Here is a 13,606-nt window from a genome sequence, read left to right on the forward strand (position 1 = left end):
TAACCTATGTAATGGACACACATGTAAAAAGATATAATTTGTGTCAATAACAAGATGGAGATGGAGCTGAATAGGATCAGAGTTAATGTATGTTGTTGAGGCTAAATTGGTATATATTCAAACTATATTGGTATAAATTTAGGGCACTAAATACAGTAACCGTTAAGAAAGTAACTTTAAAATATACAGAAATGGAAATGAAGAGGTATTTAAAATAGTACAGTAGAGGGTCTTCCCTGGTGGCGCAGTGGTTGAGAGTCCACCTGCTGATGCAGGGGATGCGGGTTCATGCCCTGGTCTGGGAAGATCCCACATGCCATGGAGCGGCTGGGCCTGTGAGCCATGGCCACTGAGCCTGCGTGTCCAGAGCCTGTGCTCCACAACGGGAGAGGCCACAACAGTGAGAGGGCCGCGTAAAGCAAAAAAAAAAAAAAAAAAGTACAGTAGAAAAAAAAAGCAAACAAAAAAGAAGGCAATATTGGAGGAATTGAGAAACAGAAAATATATAAAAACCAAATAGCAAAATGGCAGAGGTAAGCCTATCATTATCAGTAATCATTTTAATTTTAAGTGGATTAAACTAACCAATTAAAAGATAGAAATTGGAAGAATAAATTTAAAAATATGATTCAAGTCTATGCAGCTTTCAAGAGACTCCCTTTAAATACAAAGACAAAAATGTTGGAAATGAAAAAGTAGAAAAAGATATTCTATGCAAATAGCAACCCAGAGGAAACTGGAGTGGTTATATCAATACCAGGTAAAATAGATTTTAAGTGAAAAATTGTTAAAAGAGACAAAGGACATTATATATTGACAAGAGGTCAATTCATTAAGAATACATAACACACCAAACATCAGAACTCCAAAATATATGAAGAAAACATTGAGATAATTGAGGAGAGAAATAGACAGTTTTATAAACATAGTTGGAGACTTCAATACCTTACTTTCAATTGTAGATAGAACATCTATAAACCAATTAGAACAAACAGACATACAAAACACTCTGACAGCAGTATGCTACACGTACTTCTCAAGTGCATACAAAGAATTCTCTAGGATACACCATAGGTTAGGCCATAAAACATTTCTCAATACATTTTAAAAGATTAAAATAATACAAATTATCTTCTTCAACCACAATGGAATGAAGCTAGAAATCAATAACAGAAGGAAAACTGGAAAATTCACAAACATGGAAATTAAACAACACAATCTTAAGTAACCAGTGGGTCTAAGAAAAAATTGCAAGAGAAATTAGAAAGAACTTTGGGACAAGTGAATATGAAAACACAACATACAAAATGTATAGGATGTAGTAAAAGCAATGCTCAGAGGAAAATATATAGCTATAAATGACTACATTAAAGAAAAAGAAAGATTTCTAATCAACAACACAAATTAAAGCCTAACAAAACTAAAAATAGATCAAACAACCCAAACCAGCAAAAGGAAGGAAATAATAAAGATTAGAGAAAAATAATCAAAATAGAAAACATTTTGATTATTGGAAAATTATTAATAGAAAACAAAACCAAAATAGAAAATTATTAATAGAAAACAAAACCAAAAGTTTGTTCTTTGAAAAGATCAACAAATTTGCCAAACTTTTAGCTAGACCAACAACAACAAAAAAAGAAGACTCAAATTAAGAAAATCAGAAATGAAAGAAGGGGACATTACTACCAACCTCAGAGAAATTAAAAGGATTATTAGAGAATGCTATCAACATTTCTACACCAACAAATTAGATAATTAAGATGAAATGAACAAATTCCTGGAAATACAGAAACTACCAAAACTGACTCAAGAAGAAATAAGAAATCTAACCAGACTTATGACAAGTAAAGAGATTGAAACAATAAACAAAAACCTGCCAACAAAGAAAATCCCAGGACCAGATTTCTACACCGGTGAATTCTATGAAACATTTAAAGAAGAATTAACACCAATCTTACCCAGACTTGTTCCAAAAAATTAGAGGAGGGAACTCTTCCTAACACATTGTATAAGGCCAGGATCACCCAGATACCAAGACCAAAGATACCAAAAGAAAAGAAAATTACAGACCAATATCCCTTATGAAAATAGATGCAAAAATCCTCAACAAGATACTATCAAATTGAATTCAACAGCACACTAAAAGGATTATACACCATGACCAAGTAGTCAGCCCGTGTGGATGGGATGTTCTTCTGGGGTTATGAGAAAGTTTTCAAACTAGAGAGAGCAGATGGTTGCACACTTGGAATGCACTTAATGCCACTAAATTGTATTTAAAATAGTTAATTGTAGGTTATGTGAATTTCACCTCAATTTTAATAAAGGGTCACAGCCTTGTATTTAGCGTAATCCCCTTATGATTTTTAAAAATGCAGATATACATGAGAAAAAATGTTAGATCACCCTTCAAGACATTAAAGATGATTATCAATGAGTGATGGGAAATCAGGTATTTTTAATTATTTTCTTTCTGCTTAAATTATTTTTTTAATTTTCCAACAATTTTAGAAATTAATTTCATGTTAAAATTTTTAATAATTAGAGAAGAGAGACTATGGTGATATTGACTAATAGATGTTTAGGAATGTGGGGGAAATGCTTAAGTTGCAGGGTTTAGTGAGGATAATAGAAAATTACATTGTATATGTAACATGATCCCAAGTATTTTATTTTTTTTAAACATCTTTATTGGAGTATAATTTTTTTACAATGTTGTGTTACTTTCTGCTGTATAACAAAGTGAATCAACTATATGTATACATATGTCCCCATATCCCCTCCCTCTTGCGTCTCCCTCCCACCTTCCCTATCCCACCCCTCTAGGTGGTCACAAAGCGCTGAGCTGATCTCCCTGTGCTATGCCGCTGCATCCCACTAGCTATCTATTTTACATTTGGTAGTGTATACATGTCCATGCCACTCTCTCACTTCATCCCAGCTTACCCGTTCCACTCCCTGTGTGCCCAAGTCCATTCTCTACTTCTGCGTCTTTATTCCTGTCCTGCCCCTCTGTTCTTCAGAACAATTTTTCCTTTTTTTTTTTAGATTCCATATATATATGTGTTAGCATACAGTATTCGTTTTTCTCTTTCTGACTTATTTAATTCTGTATGACAGACTCTAGGTCCATCCACCTCACTACAAATAACTCAATTTCATTTCTTTTTATAGCTGAGTAATATTCCACTGTCTATATGAGCCACATCTTCTTTATCCATTCCTCTGTCGATGGACACTAGGTTGCTTCTGTATTCTGGCTATTGTAAATAGAGCTGCAGTGAACATTCTGGTACATGACTCTTTTTGAATTATGATTTTCTCAGGGTATATGGCCAGCAGTGAGATTGTTGGGTTGTATGGTAGTTCCGTTTGTAGTTTTTTAAGGAACCACCATACTGTTTTCCATAGTGGCTGTATCAATTTACATTCCCACCAACAGTGCAAGAGTGTTCCCTTTTCTCCACACCCTCTCTAGCATTTATTGTTTTTAGATTTTTTGATGATGGCCATTCTGACCTGTGTGAGGTGATACCTCATTGTAGTTTTGATTTGCATTTCTCTAATGATTAGTGATGCTGAGCATCCCTTCATGTGTTTGTTGGCAGTCTGTACATCTTCTTTCGAGAAATGTCTTTTTAGGTCTTCTGCCCAATTTTGGATTGGGTTGTTTGTTTTTTTTGATATTGAGCTGCACGAGCTGCTTATAAATTTTGGAGATTAATCCTTTGTCAGTTGCTTCATTTGCAAATATTTTTTTCCCATTCTGAGGGTTGTCTTTTCATCTTGTTTATGGTTTCCTTTGCTGTGCAAATGCTTTTAAGTTTCATTAGGTCCAATTTACTTATTTTTGTTTCTATTTCCATTTCTCTAGGAGGTGGGTCAAAAAGGATCTTGCTGTGATTTATGTCATAGAGTGTTCTGCCTATGTTTTCCTCTAAGAATTTGATAGTTTCTGGCCTTACATTTAGGTCTTTAATCCATTTTGAGTTTATTTTTGCATATGGTGTTAGGGAGTGTTCTAATTTCATTCTTTTACATGTAGCTGTCCAGTTTTCCCAGCACCACTTATTGAAGAGGCTGTCTTTTCTCCATTGTATATTCTTGTTTCTTTTATCAAATATAAGTTGACCATATGTGTGTGGGTTTATCTCTAGGCTTTCTGTTCCATTGATCTATATTTCTGTTTTTGTGCCACTACCATACTGTCTTGATGACTGTAGCTTTGTAGTATAGTCTGAAGTTCAGGAGCCTGACTCCTTCAGGTGTGTTTTTCTTTCTTAAGAGTGCTTAGGCTATTTGGGGTCTTTTGTGTTTCCATACAAATTGTGAAATTTTCTGTTCTAGTTCTGTGGGAAATGCCATTGGTATTTTGATAGGGATTGCATTGAATCTGTAGATTGCTTTGGGTAGTAGAGTCATTTTCACAATGTTGATCCTTCCAATCCAAAAACATGGTATATCTCTCCATCTGTTTGTATCCTCTTTAATTTCTTTCATCAGTGTCTTACAGTTTTCTGCATGCAGGTCTTTTGTCTCCTTAGGTAAGTTTATTCCTAGGTATTTTGTTCTTTTTGTTGCAATGGTAAATGGGAATGTTCCCTTAATTTCCCTTTCAGATTTTTCATCATTAGTGTATAGGAATGCAAGAGATTTCTGTGCATTAATTTTGTATCCTGCTACTTTACGAACTTCATTGTTTAGCTCTAGTAGTTTTCTGGTAGCATCTTTAGGATTCTCTATGTATAGTATCATGTCATCTGCAAACAGTGACAGCTTTACTTCTTTTCTGATTTGGATTCCCTTAATTTCATTTTCTTCTCTGATTTCTGCGGTTAAATCTTCCAAAACATGTTGAATAATAGTGGTGAGAGTGTACATCCTTGTCTTGTTCCTGATCTTAGTGGAAATGGTTTCAGTTTTTCACCATTGAGAACGATGTTGGCTGTGGGTTTGTCATATATGACCTTTATTATGTTGAGGTAAGTTCACTCTGTGTCTACTTTCTGGAGGGTTTTAATCATAAATTGGTGTGGAATTTTGTCGAAGCCTTTTCTGTATCTATTGAGATGATCGTATGGTTTTTCTCCTTCAATTTGTTAACATGGTTTATCACATTGATTGATTTGCGTATATTGAAGAATCCTTGCATTCCTGGGATAAACCTCACTTGTTTACGGTGTATGATCCTTTTAACGTGTTGTTGGATTCTGTTTGCTAGTATTTTGTTGAGGATTTTTGGATCTATGCTCATCAGTGATATTGGCTATAGTTTTCTTTCTCTGTGACATCTTTGTCTGGTTTTGGTATCAGGGTGATGGTGGCCTCATAGAATGAGTTTGGGAGTGTTCCTTCCTCTGCAAAGTTTTGGAAGAGTTTGAGAAAGATGGGTGTTAACTCTTCTCTAAATGTTTGATAAAATTCACCTGTGAAGCCATTTGGTCCTGGGCTTTTGTTTGTTGGAAGATTTTTAATGGCAGTTTCAATTTCAGTGCTTGTGATTGGTCTGTTTATAGTTTCTATTTCTTCCTGGTTCTGTCTTGGAAGGTTCTGCTTTTCTAAGAATTTGTTCATTTCTTCCAGGTTGTCCATTTTATCAGCATGTAGTTGCTTGTAGTAATCTCTCATGATCCTATGTATTTCTGCAGTTTCCGTTGTTACTTCTCCTTTATCATTTCTAATTCTATTGATTTGAGTCTTCTCCCTTTTTTTCTTGATGAGTCTGGCTAATGCTTTATCAATTTTGTTTATCGTCTCAAAGAACAAGTTTTTAGTTTTATTGATCTTTGCTATTGTTTACTTCATTTCTTTTTCATTTATTTCTGATCTGATCTTTATGATTTCTTTCCTTCTGCTAACTGCAGGGGTTTTTTGTTCTTTCTCTAATTGCTTTAGGTGTAAAGTTAGGTTGCTTATTTGAGCTGTTTCTTGTTTCTTGAGGTAAGATTATATTGCTATAAACTTCCCTCTTAGAATCGCTTTTGCTGCACCCTATAGGTTTTGGGTTGTTGTGTTTTCATTGTCATTTGTTTCTAGGTATTTTTTTATTTCCTTTTTGATTTCTTCAGTGATCTCTTGGTTATTTAGTTGTGTATTGTTTAGCCTCCATGTGTCTGTATTTTTTTCCAGATTTTTTCCTGTAATTGATATCTAGTCTCATAGCACTGTGGTTGGAAAAGATACTTGATATGATTTCAATTTTCTTAAATTTACCAAGGCTTGATTTCTGACCCAAGATATGATCTGTCCTGGAGAATGTTCCATGAGCACTTCAGAAGAAAGTATATTCTGTTGTTTTTGGATTGAATGCCCTGTAAATATCAATTAAGGCCATCCTGTTTAATGTATCATTTAAAGCTTGCATTTCCTTATTTATTTTCATTTTGGATGATCTGTCCATTGGTGAAAGTGGGGTGTTAAAATCCCCTACTATGATTGTATTACTGTCAATTTCCCCTTATATGGCTGTTAGCACTTGCCTCATGTTTTGAGGTGCTCCTGTGTTGGGTGCATAAAAATTTACAATTGCTATATCTTCTTCTTGGATCGATCCCTTGATCATTATGTAGTGTCCTTCTTTGTCTCTTGTAATAGTTTTTATTTTAAAGTCTATTTTGTCTGATATGAGAATTGCTACTCCAGCTTTCTTTTGATTTCCATTTGTATGGAATATCTTTTTCCATCCCCTCACTTTCAGTCTGTATGTGTCCCTAGGTCTGAAGTGGGTCTCTTGTAGACAACATATATACGGGTCTTGTTTTTGTATCCATTCAGCCAGTCTATGTGCGTGGGCTTTCTGTAGTTGTGACGAGCTGGGGCTACTCTTCGTTGTGGTGCGTGGGCCTCTCATTGCAGTGGGTTCTCTGTTGCGGAGCACGGGCTCTAGGCACATGGGCTTCAGTAGTTGCATTATATGGGCTCAGGATTTGTGGCTCGCAGGCTGTATAGCACAGGCTCAGTAGTTGTGGTGCACGGGCTTAGTTGCTCCGCATCATGTGGGATCTTCCCAGACCAGGGCTCGAACCCGTGTCCCCTGCATTGGCAGGCGGATTCTTAATCACTGAGCCACCATGGAAGTACCTCAAATTTTCTTAATAACATTTACTACCACTAAAATAAAAAAACTAATTTTATTTTTAAAATTTCTACCACTGGGCAAGCTAAGTTCAAAAAAGTAGAGGCTTAATAAATGTATCTGTTTTCATAAGGAGGATATTTTCCCTGGAATTATGTCTTTTGATGCATAATATTCCTCATAGAAAAATTGTAAAGTACAGAAATGTAAAGATGGAACCTTAAATCACCAGAGTCTAATCACTGAGAGATTCTTTGTTGTTCTTGAACAGAACTGGGCTTGGGCTATTTAGAAAGAATGGTCCTTCATTTCCATTTTAGCAAGATCATTAGCAGAGTTTGTTCAGCCAATGTCATCCTATAATGTGCCAGGCCTGCTGTATCAGAAGTGTGGCTTTCTGCACACAGCACAGAGAATACTAAAAGGACAATTATTGGTCTTTGGTCAGCCAGCATGCTTTCCCACTTCACATGGTACAGGCAACTTAGTAATTTGAACTTCCTTTGGCGAACCAGCCTTTTCTCTGTCTCAGTTCATGTGGTTTGGGTGAAACTGACCCCAGCCTATCCAAAGTAGGAATGACCTAGGCTTAAATCATCCCTGGATTCAATTTCTAGGGTCAGAGTGATTCATGAATTTAGGCCAAATGTCAAGTGCAGAACGTTTGTTTCCAAACATTAACAAGAGAGATGGACTCTATCACTCTGAGCATTTGTAATTAAAAAAAATAAAAGATGTTAAAAGTCCTCTAGAAGGGAAGTTAAGGTGATGAATGGGTGCCTATATAGATTTAGTACATGGTGGCCATGCTCTGTTATTGTCCTGTGCGTCCCTCAACCAAGCCCTTCCCGAGTTGCAATCTGGTCACAGATGTTTCTTTCTCTTCCACCAGACAGTCAGCTCTCTAAGGGAAGGAGACACATGTGCAGTATGTCTGATCATAGCATAGAGAAGAGCCTAAACTCACATCAGCTAAAGAAATCATCCTGTGGACTCAGCAGCATGGAAATGAGGCCTTGGTGGTTCAACCACTGATGACTCAGGTTTCTGGGCTCCAGGACCTCTACTGGGCGATACCACATCCTACAGTCCCCGCCCTGTATTCTTGGTTTCCTGCTCTAGGCTGGAACAAGTGGTCTGCGCTGAGTCATCATCTGTGGGTACCCATGTGGTCACTACATGTTTCTCACACAACCACCCAGAGAACGTCATCAGGTAGACGGAGTGGGGGCGAGGCAGCTTCCGTAGAAAGCCTTCTAGGATGAAGCACCACAAAACCAGAGGGGAACAAGAGGTCACTGAGCCCACTTGGACCTCCTTCCTCTCCTGGGGGGGCTAAAAAGAAAGCAAGGAGGAAACACCAGCAGCTCTGACCTGGGCAGCCTTCCTGGGAAGATGCAGCCACTCCTGTTCCTGCTCCTGTTGGCCTTTTCACTGCCCCCCAGGGCAAAGGCTGGTGAGTGACCATCCCCACCCTCAGAGGCCCAACCTCTTACCCCAGTTGGCACCGATCACCTGCCCCTTCTGCACACCCCTGATCCCTCTATCCACTGGGAACATTCTGAACACCAGCTCCCGTCCCACCTCATACCCCCAAGTATGATGCTGGATACGCCTCCAGCAGGAGTGACAGAGCAAAGGTTGTTCTCAAGAAAAGCCAGTGGGTACTATCCCCTCCTCCAGCCCTACATTTGCTGTGTGGAAAGTCGAACTTTCCTAGAAGTGATGGAAGAGGGTCGGAAACTGGAAAAGAGAAAATAATCAATTCCCCTGAACAGGGCAGAGTGGGCCTGGCTTCTGCGTCTAGGATGAGACAGGTGCTCCCTCAGCAACTGCTCAGCAGACCTCAGAGTTGGTGCTGTTGCCTTTGCTCAGTCCCCAGGCTCCTCAGTCCCTTTCCTCACCTCTGCTTTCCTTTTCTTTCTTATTTTTTTTTAACATCTTTATTGGAGTGTAATTGCTTTACAGTGGTGTGTTAGTTTCTGCTTTATAACAAAGTGAATCAGTTATACATATACGTATGTTCCCATATCTCTTCCCTCTTGCGTCTCCCTCCCTCCCACCCTCCCTATCCCACCCCTCTAGGTGGTCAGAAAGCACCAAGCTGATCTCCCTGTGCTATGCGGCTGCTTCCCACTAGCTATCTATTTTACATTTGGTAGTGTATATATGTCCATGCCACTCTCTCACTTTGTCACAGCTTACCCTTCCCCCTCCCTGTGTCCTCAAGTCCATTCTCTAGTAGGTCTGTGTCTTTATTCCCGTCTTACCCCTAGGTTCTTCATGACTTTTTTTTTTCTTAGATTCCATATATATGTGTTAGCATACGGTATTTGTTTTTCTCTTTCTGACTTACTTCACTCTGTATGACAGACTCTAAGTCCATCCACCTCACTACAAATAACTCAATTTCATTTCTTTTTATGGCTGAGTAATATTCCATTGTATATATGTGCCACATCTTCTTTATTCATTCCTCTATTGATGGACACTTAGGTTGCTTCCATGTCCTGGCTATTGTAAATAGTGCTGCAATGAACATTTTGGTACACGACTCTTTTTTTTTTTTTTTTTGCAGTACATGGGCCTCTCACTGTTGTGGCTTCTCCCGTTGCAGAGCACAGGCTCCGGACGTGCAGGCTCAGAGGCCATGGCTCACGGGCCCAGCCGCTCCGTGGCATGTGGGATCTTCCCGGACCAGGGCACGAACCCGTGTCCCCTGCATCGGCAGGTGGACTCTCAACCACTGTGCCACCAGGGAAGCCCCATGACTCTTTTTGAATTATGGTTTACTCAGGTTATATGCCCAGTAGTGGGATTGCTGGGTCGTATGGTAGTTCTATTTGTAGTTTTGTAAGGAACCTCCATACTGTTCTCCATAGTGGCTGTATCAATTTACATTCCCACCAACAGTGCAAGAGGGTTCCCTTTTCTCCACACCCTCTCCAGCATTTATTGTTTGTAGATTTTTTGATGATGGCCATTCTGACCTGTGTGAGATGATATCTCATTGTAGTTTTGATTTGCATTTCTCTAATAATTAATGATGTTGAGCATTCTTTCACATGTTTGTTGACAATCTGTATATTTTCTTTGGAGAAATGTCTATTTAGGTCTTCTGCCAATTTTTGGATTGGGTTGTTTGTTTTTTTGTTATTAAGCTGCATGAGCTGCTTATAAATTTTGGAGGTTAATCTTTTATCCGTTGATTCGTTTCCAAATATTTTCTCCCATTCAGAGGGTTGTCTTTTCATCTTGTTTATAGTTTCCTTTGTTGTGTAAAAGTTTTTAAGTTTCAGTAGGTCCCATTTGTTTATTTTTGTTTTTATTTCCATTTCCCTAGGAGGTGGGTCAAAAAGGATCTTACTGCGATTTATGTCGTAGAGTGTTCTGCCGATGTTTTCCTCTAAGAGTTGGATAGTTTCTGGCCTTACATTTAGATCTTTAATCTGCTTTTCTTCCTAAGCCATTACTGGCTCCCCTCTTTCAAGGATGAAGCCACTGTTGGGCAGACCAGAACTTCTCTCCTTTCCAGAATCCCACCAGCATTGGCCCTACCAACAACCCCCTTCCAGAGGCCCATTTTGTGTGTGTGTCGGTGGGGGGTGGACAGGGGTGTGGTCATTCCTTCATGTAGCCAACGAATACTTATTGGGCACTTACTGTATGTCAGGCCCTGGGAAATAGGCTATGATGACATCTAGATCTCTACTCTAAAGCCCTGAGCACTGGAAAGCTAGGCTATCCTAGACATCACGGGATGACAGGGCCTTTAGAAACTCATTAAAACAAAGCATAGTCGGGAGAGGAATGTTCAGAAGCCTCTAGGACTTTGCTGTACCTAAGACAGGTATGCTCACCTCCAACTCTGTGTGGAAGACAGTTTCACAGACCCAGACTGCTGCTCTTCCCTTTTCTAGAAGAGGATGTTGAGGCCCCTCACACTGCCAACCTCAGGCCAGGCTGGACCTGCAGTGCCCAGCAGTTCTGAGCTTCAAGCCAATGCCTGCCAGGTGCAGTCAGTGGTTGCACACAAGCAGAACAGTCTTTTCCTTCAGGGGAGATCATCGGGGGCCATGAGGTCAAGCCCCACTCCCGCCCCTACATGGCATTTCTTCAGATCTGGGACCAGGATGATCAAAAAAGGTGCGGTGGGTTCCTGATTCGACAGGACTTTGTGCTGACAGCCGCTCACTGCTGGGGAAGGTGAGGAGCCGGAAGTAGCCCGCACCCTCCTGAAAACCCCTGACAGGGAGCCCTGCCTTTTTCTCTGGAAGCAACCAGCCTCCTAGGAACACATGAGCTGGGAGGGCTCCTGAGAGGGTGAGAAAGAGGGCAGCGGGGAGGGGCAGGTCAGTGTCAGAGGCATTGCTGAAGTAAGAGAGACTAGAGATAGGGCATGCCTTGGTATCAGAATACAAACTAATGCAATTTCACATGTTTTCCTGGGGCTGACACTTGGGAACCACTGTGCCCTTACCACTGGCTCCAGAATCCGACCTTGGCTGCCAACAAACAGAGGGCACAGACAGTCCAGCCCCCGGGGCCCTCCTGTTGCCTGCATTTCCCCTCAGCTGCAGCCCGGCCCTGGTGTCACCTGCCCTTCGGCTCCTGGGCTGTATCTCCTGTGACTCCACCTCCTGCTTTGCTGTCTGTGCAGCTCAGTCAACGTCACCCTGGGGGCCCACAACATCAAGGATCGGGAGAGGACCCAGCAGGTCATCCCGGTGAGAAGAGCCATCCCCCACCCAGGCTATAATGAAAAGAACTACTCCAATGACATCATGTTACTAAAGGTAAACCTCCTTGCTTCTCCTGCCCTCCTGGAAACAGATCATTTCCCCTCCCACTGCCATGCATCCCTTTCCTCCCTCCCATCTGGCTGCCTGACCAGTCCCTGTGGCTCAGGTGAGAGGGAAGACACGGCAGCATCATTGCCATGTCCAGGCCCGGGGACCACTGGCTGAGCTGCGCTCTCTTGCCTCTTCCCATCAGCTGGAGAGAAAGGTCAAGCAGACTGCAGCCGTGAGACCCCTCAGCCTGCCCAGGGGCAAGGCCCGGGTGAAGCCAGGACGGGTGTGCAGTGTAGCCGGCTGGGGGCAGGTCGCTCTGGGCACGTACTCAGACACACTGCAGGAGGTAAAGCTGACCATACAGAAGGATCAAAAGTGTGAACTCTACTTACACAATTATTACAACAATGCCATTCAGCTGTGTGTGGGGGACCCGAAGGAAAACAAAGCTTCCTTTAAGGTGAGAATGACCACCTACCTTGCCTGGCTCTGGGGAGACACGTGTTTGTAGAAGATCTGGGACCCGGGGACCCAAGCAGTGTGGGAACTGCCCCACCCTCTAAGCTGGGACCTTTCTCTCCAGGAAGAGAAGGGGGAACAGCCAGAGCTGGGAGTGCCTAGGGCCCCTGCAAGTCTACAAAAGACCTATGGGGAATCTAAACCTGGTGCTCCTTCAGAGCGGGAATTTGCAACACACTGAGGCACAGGTGTTAGAAAACTGGGCTTCCTGAGTGTGTGGTAGTTAAAAGCAGGTGCCTCCTCAGAACCCACCTGGCTTAATGAGCTCATCCTCCCTGTTGAGTGTCAGCCCACCAACCTGCTTCCATGTCCCTGAACAGCAGCTTGGAGCCCACAGTCCCACAGCGTCTTGATAGAGAAAGGATCTGAGACCTGGGGGAGGAGAGGGTGCTGCCACCTGGTGAAGTGAAGCAGTGACAATGTCCAGGGTCAGGGCTTGGCAGCCGAGGGGACCACGGGGGCCTGCCCTGCCCTCTGACCTCCTACCTGGAGGCCATGCAAGGTGGCCTTCCCCGAGAGGGGGCTTGGGACGGCAGGGAGGCAGGACCAGGAGGAGACCTGGCTCAGTGCTTCCCCTTCTCTGTCCTCAGGGGGACTCCGGGGGCCCTCTGGTGTGTAACAATGTGGCCCAGGGCATTGTCTCCTATGGACAAAAAAATGGGTCACCTCCACGGGCCTGCACCAAAGTCTCAAGTTTCCTGCCCTGGATAAAGAAAACCATGAAAAGCCTCTGACTGTGGAACCAGACCTTCTTCCCTGGAACTGATCCAGAATTACACTGGGGGGCTGGGGGTATCAGCAGCTGAATAAATGTCTCTCAGCTGAGCGCGAAGGGCTGGCTTCTTGTTTACTCATTGACCCTTCTTCATAGGCACCCACTCTATGTTTCGAAAGCCAACGACCAAATTTTGCAGTTTTCTGCTTCCACCTCTTCCCCCTCCCACCATCTCTTCCCGTAAACCCCATGCAAAGCTGTTACCCAGGTCCTGCATACCCACACCTGTCTTTCAGGGCCTGCCCTCCTTCCAGGGCTGCCGCTGAGCACCATCAGGAGAAAACATGAACCTCTCTGGTCCTGGGGCTCAGGGTGAGCTTCTTGGCTCCTGGCCCTGTGTTACGTGGCGGAGAGGAGGGGATCACACCGTGGGTCCTGGACACAAAGCAGGCGCAGCCTGGGGCTGCAGCTCCGGGACAGAGCCCCACCACTGGGGAGGGG

At 42.3% G+C, this 13,606-nt stretch overlaps 1 protein-coding gene across 3 annotated transcripts; it reads left to right on the forward strand.

Annotated features, from left to right (window-relative positions):
• Positions 1-8,458: 8,458 nt before the first annotated feature.
• Positions 8,459-13,124, forward strand: LOC132530664 (granzyme B-like). 3 transcript variants are annotated; one of them, XM_060167984.1, is made up of 5 exons: positions 8,459-8,534; positions 11,137-11,284; positions 11,739-11,874; positions 12,074-12,331; positions 12,981-13,124. In XM_060167984.1, the coding sequence occupies exons 1-5, from the start codon at positions 8,474-8,476 to the stop codon at positions 13,122-13,124; spliced, it is 747 nt and encodes a 248-aa protein (XP_060023967.1). In that variant the 5' UTR covers positions 8,459-8,473. The 3 variants fall into 3 exon arrangements, with proteins under 3 accessions (XP_060023967.1, XP_060023951.1, XP_060023958.1); XM_060167968.1 differs by having other exon boundaries at positions 8,474-8,534; positions 12,074-12,139; XM_060167975.1 differs by lacking the exon at positions 12,074-12,331 and having other exon boundaries at positions 8,474-8,534.
• Positions 13,125-13,606: the final 482 nt, after the last annotated feature.

This window comes from Lagenorhynchus albirostris, chromosome 1 (assembly GCF_949774975.1).
Source record: "Lagenorhynchus albirostris chromosome 1, mLagAlb1.1, whole genome shotgun sequence".
NCBI lineage: Eukaryota > Metazoa > Chordata > Mammalia > Artiodactyla > Delphinidae > Lagenorhynchus > Lagenorhynchus albirostris.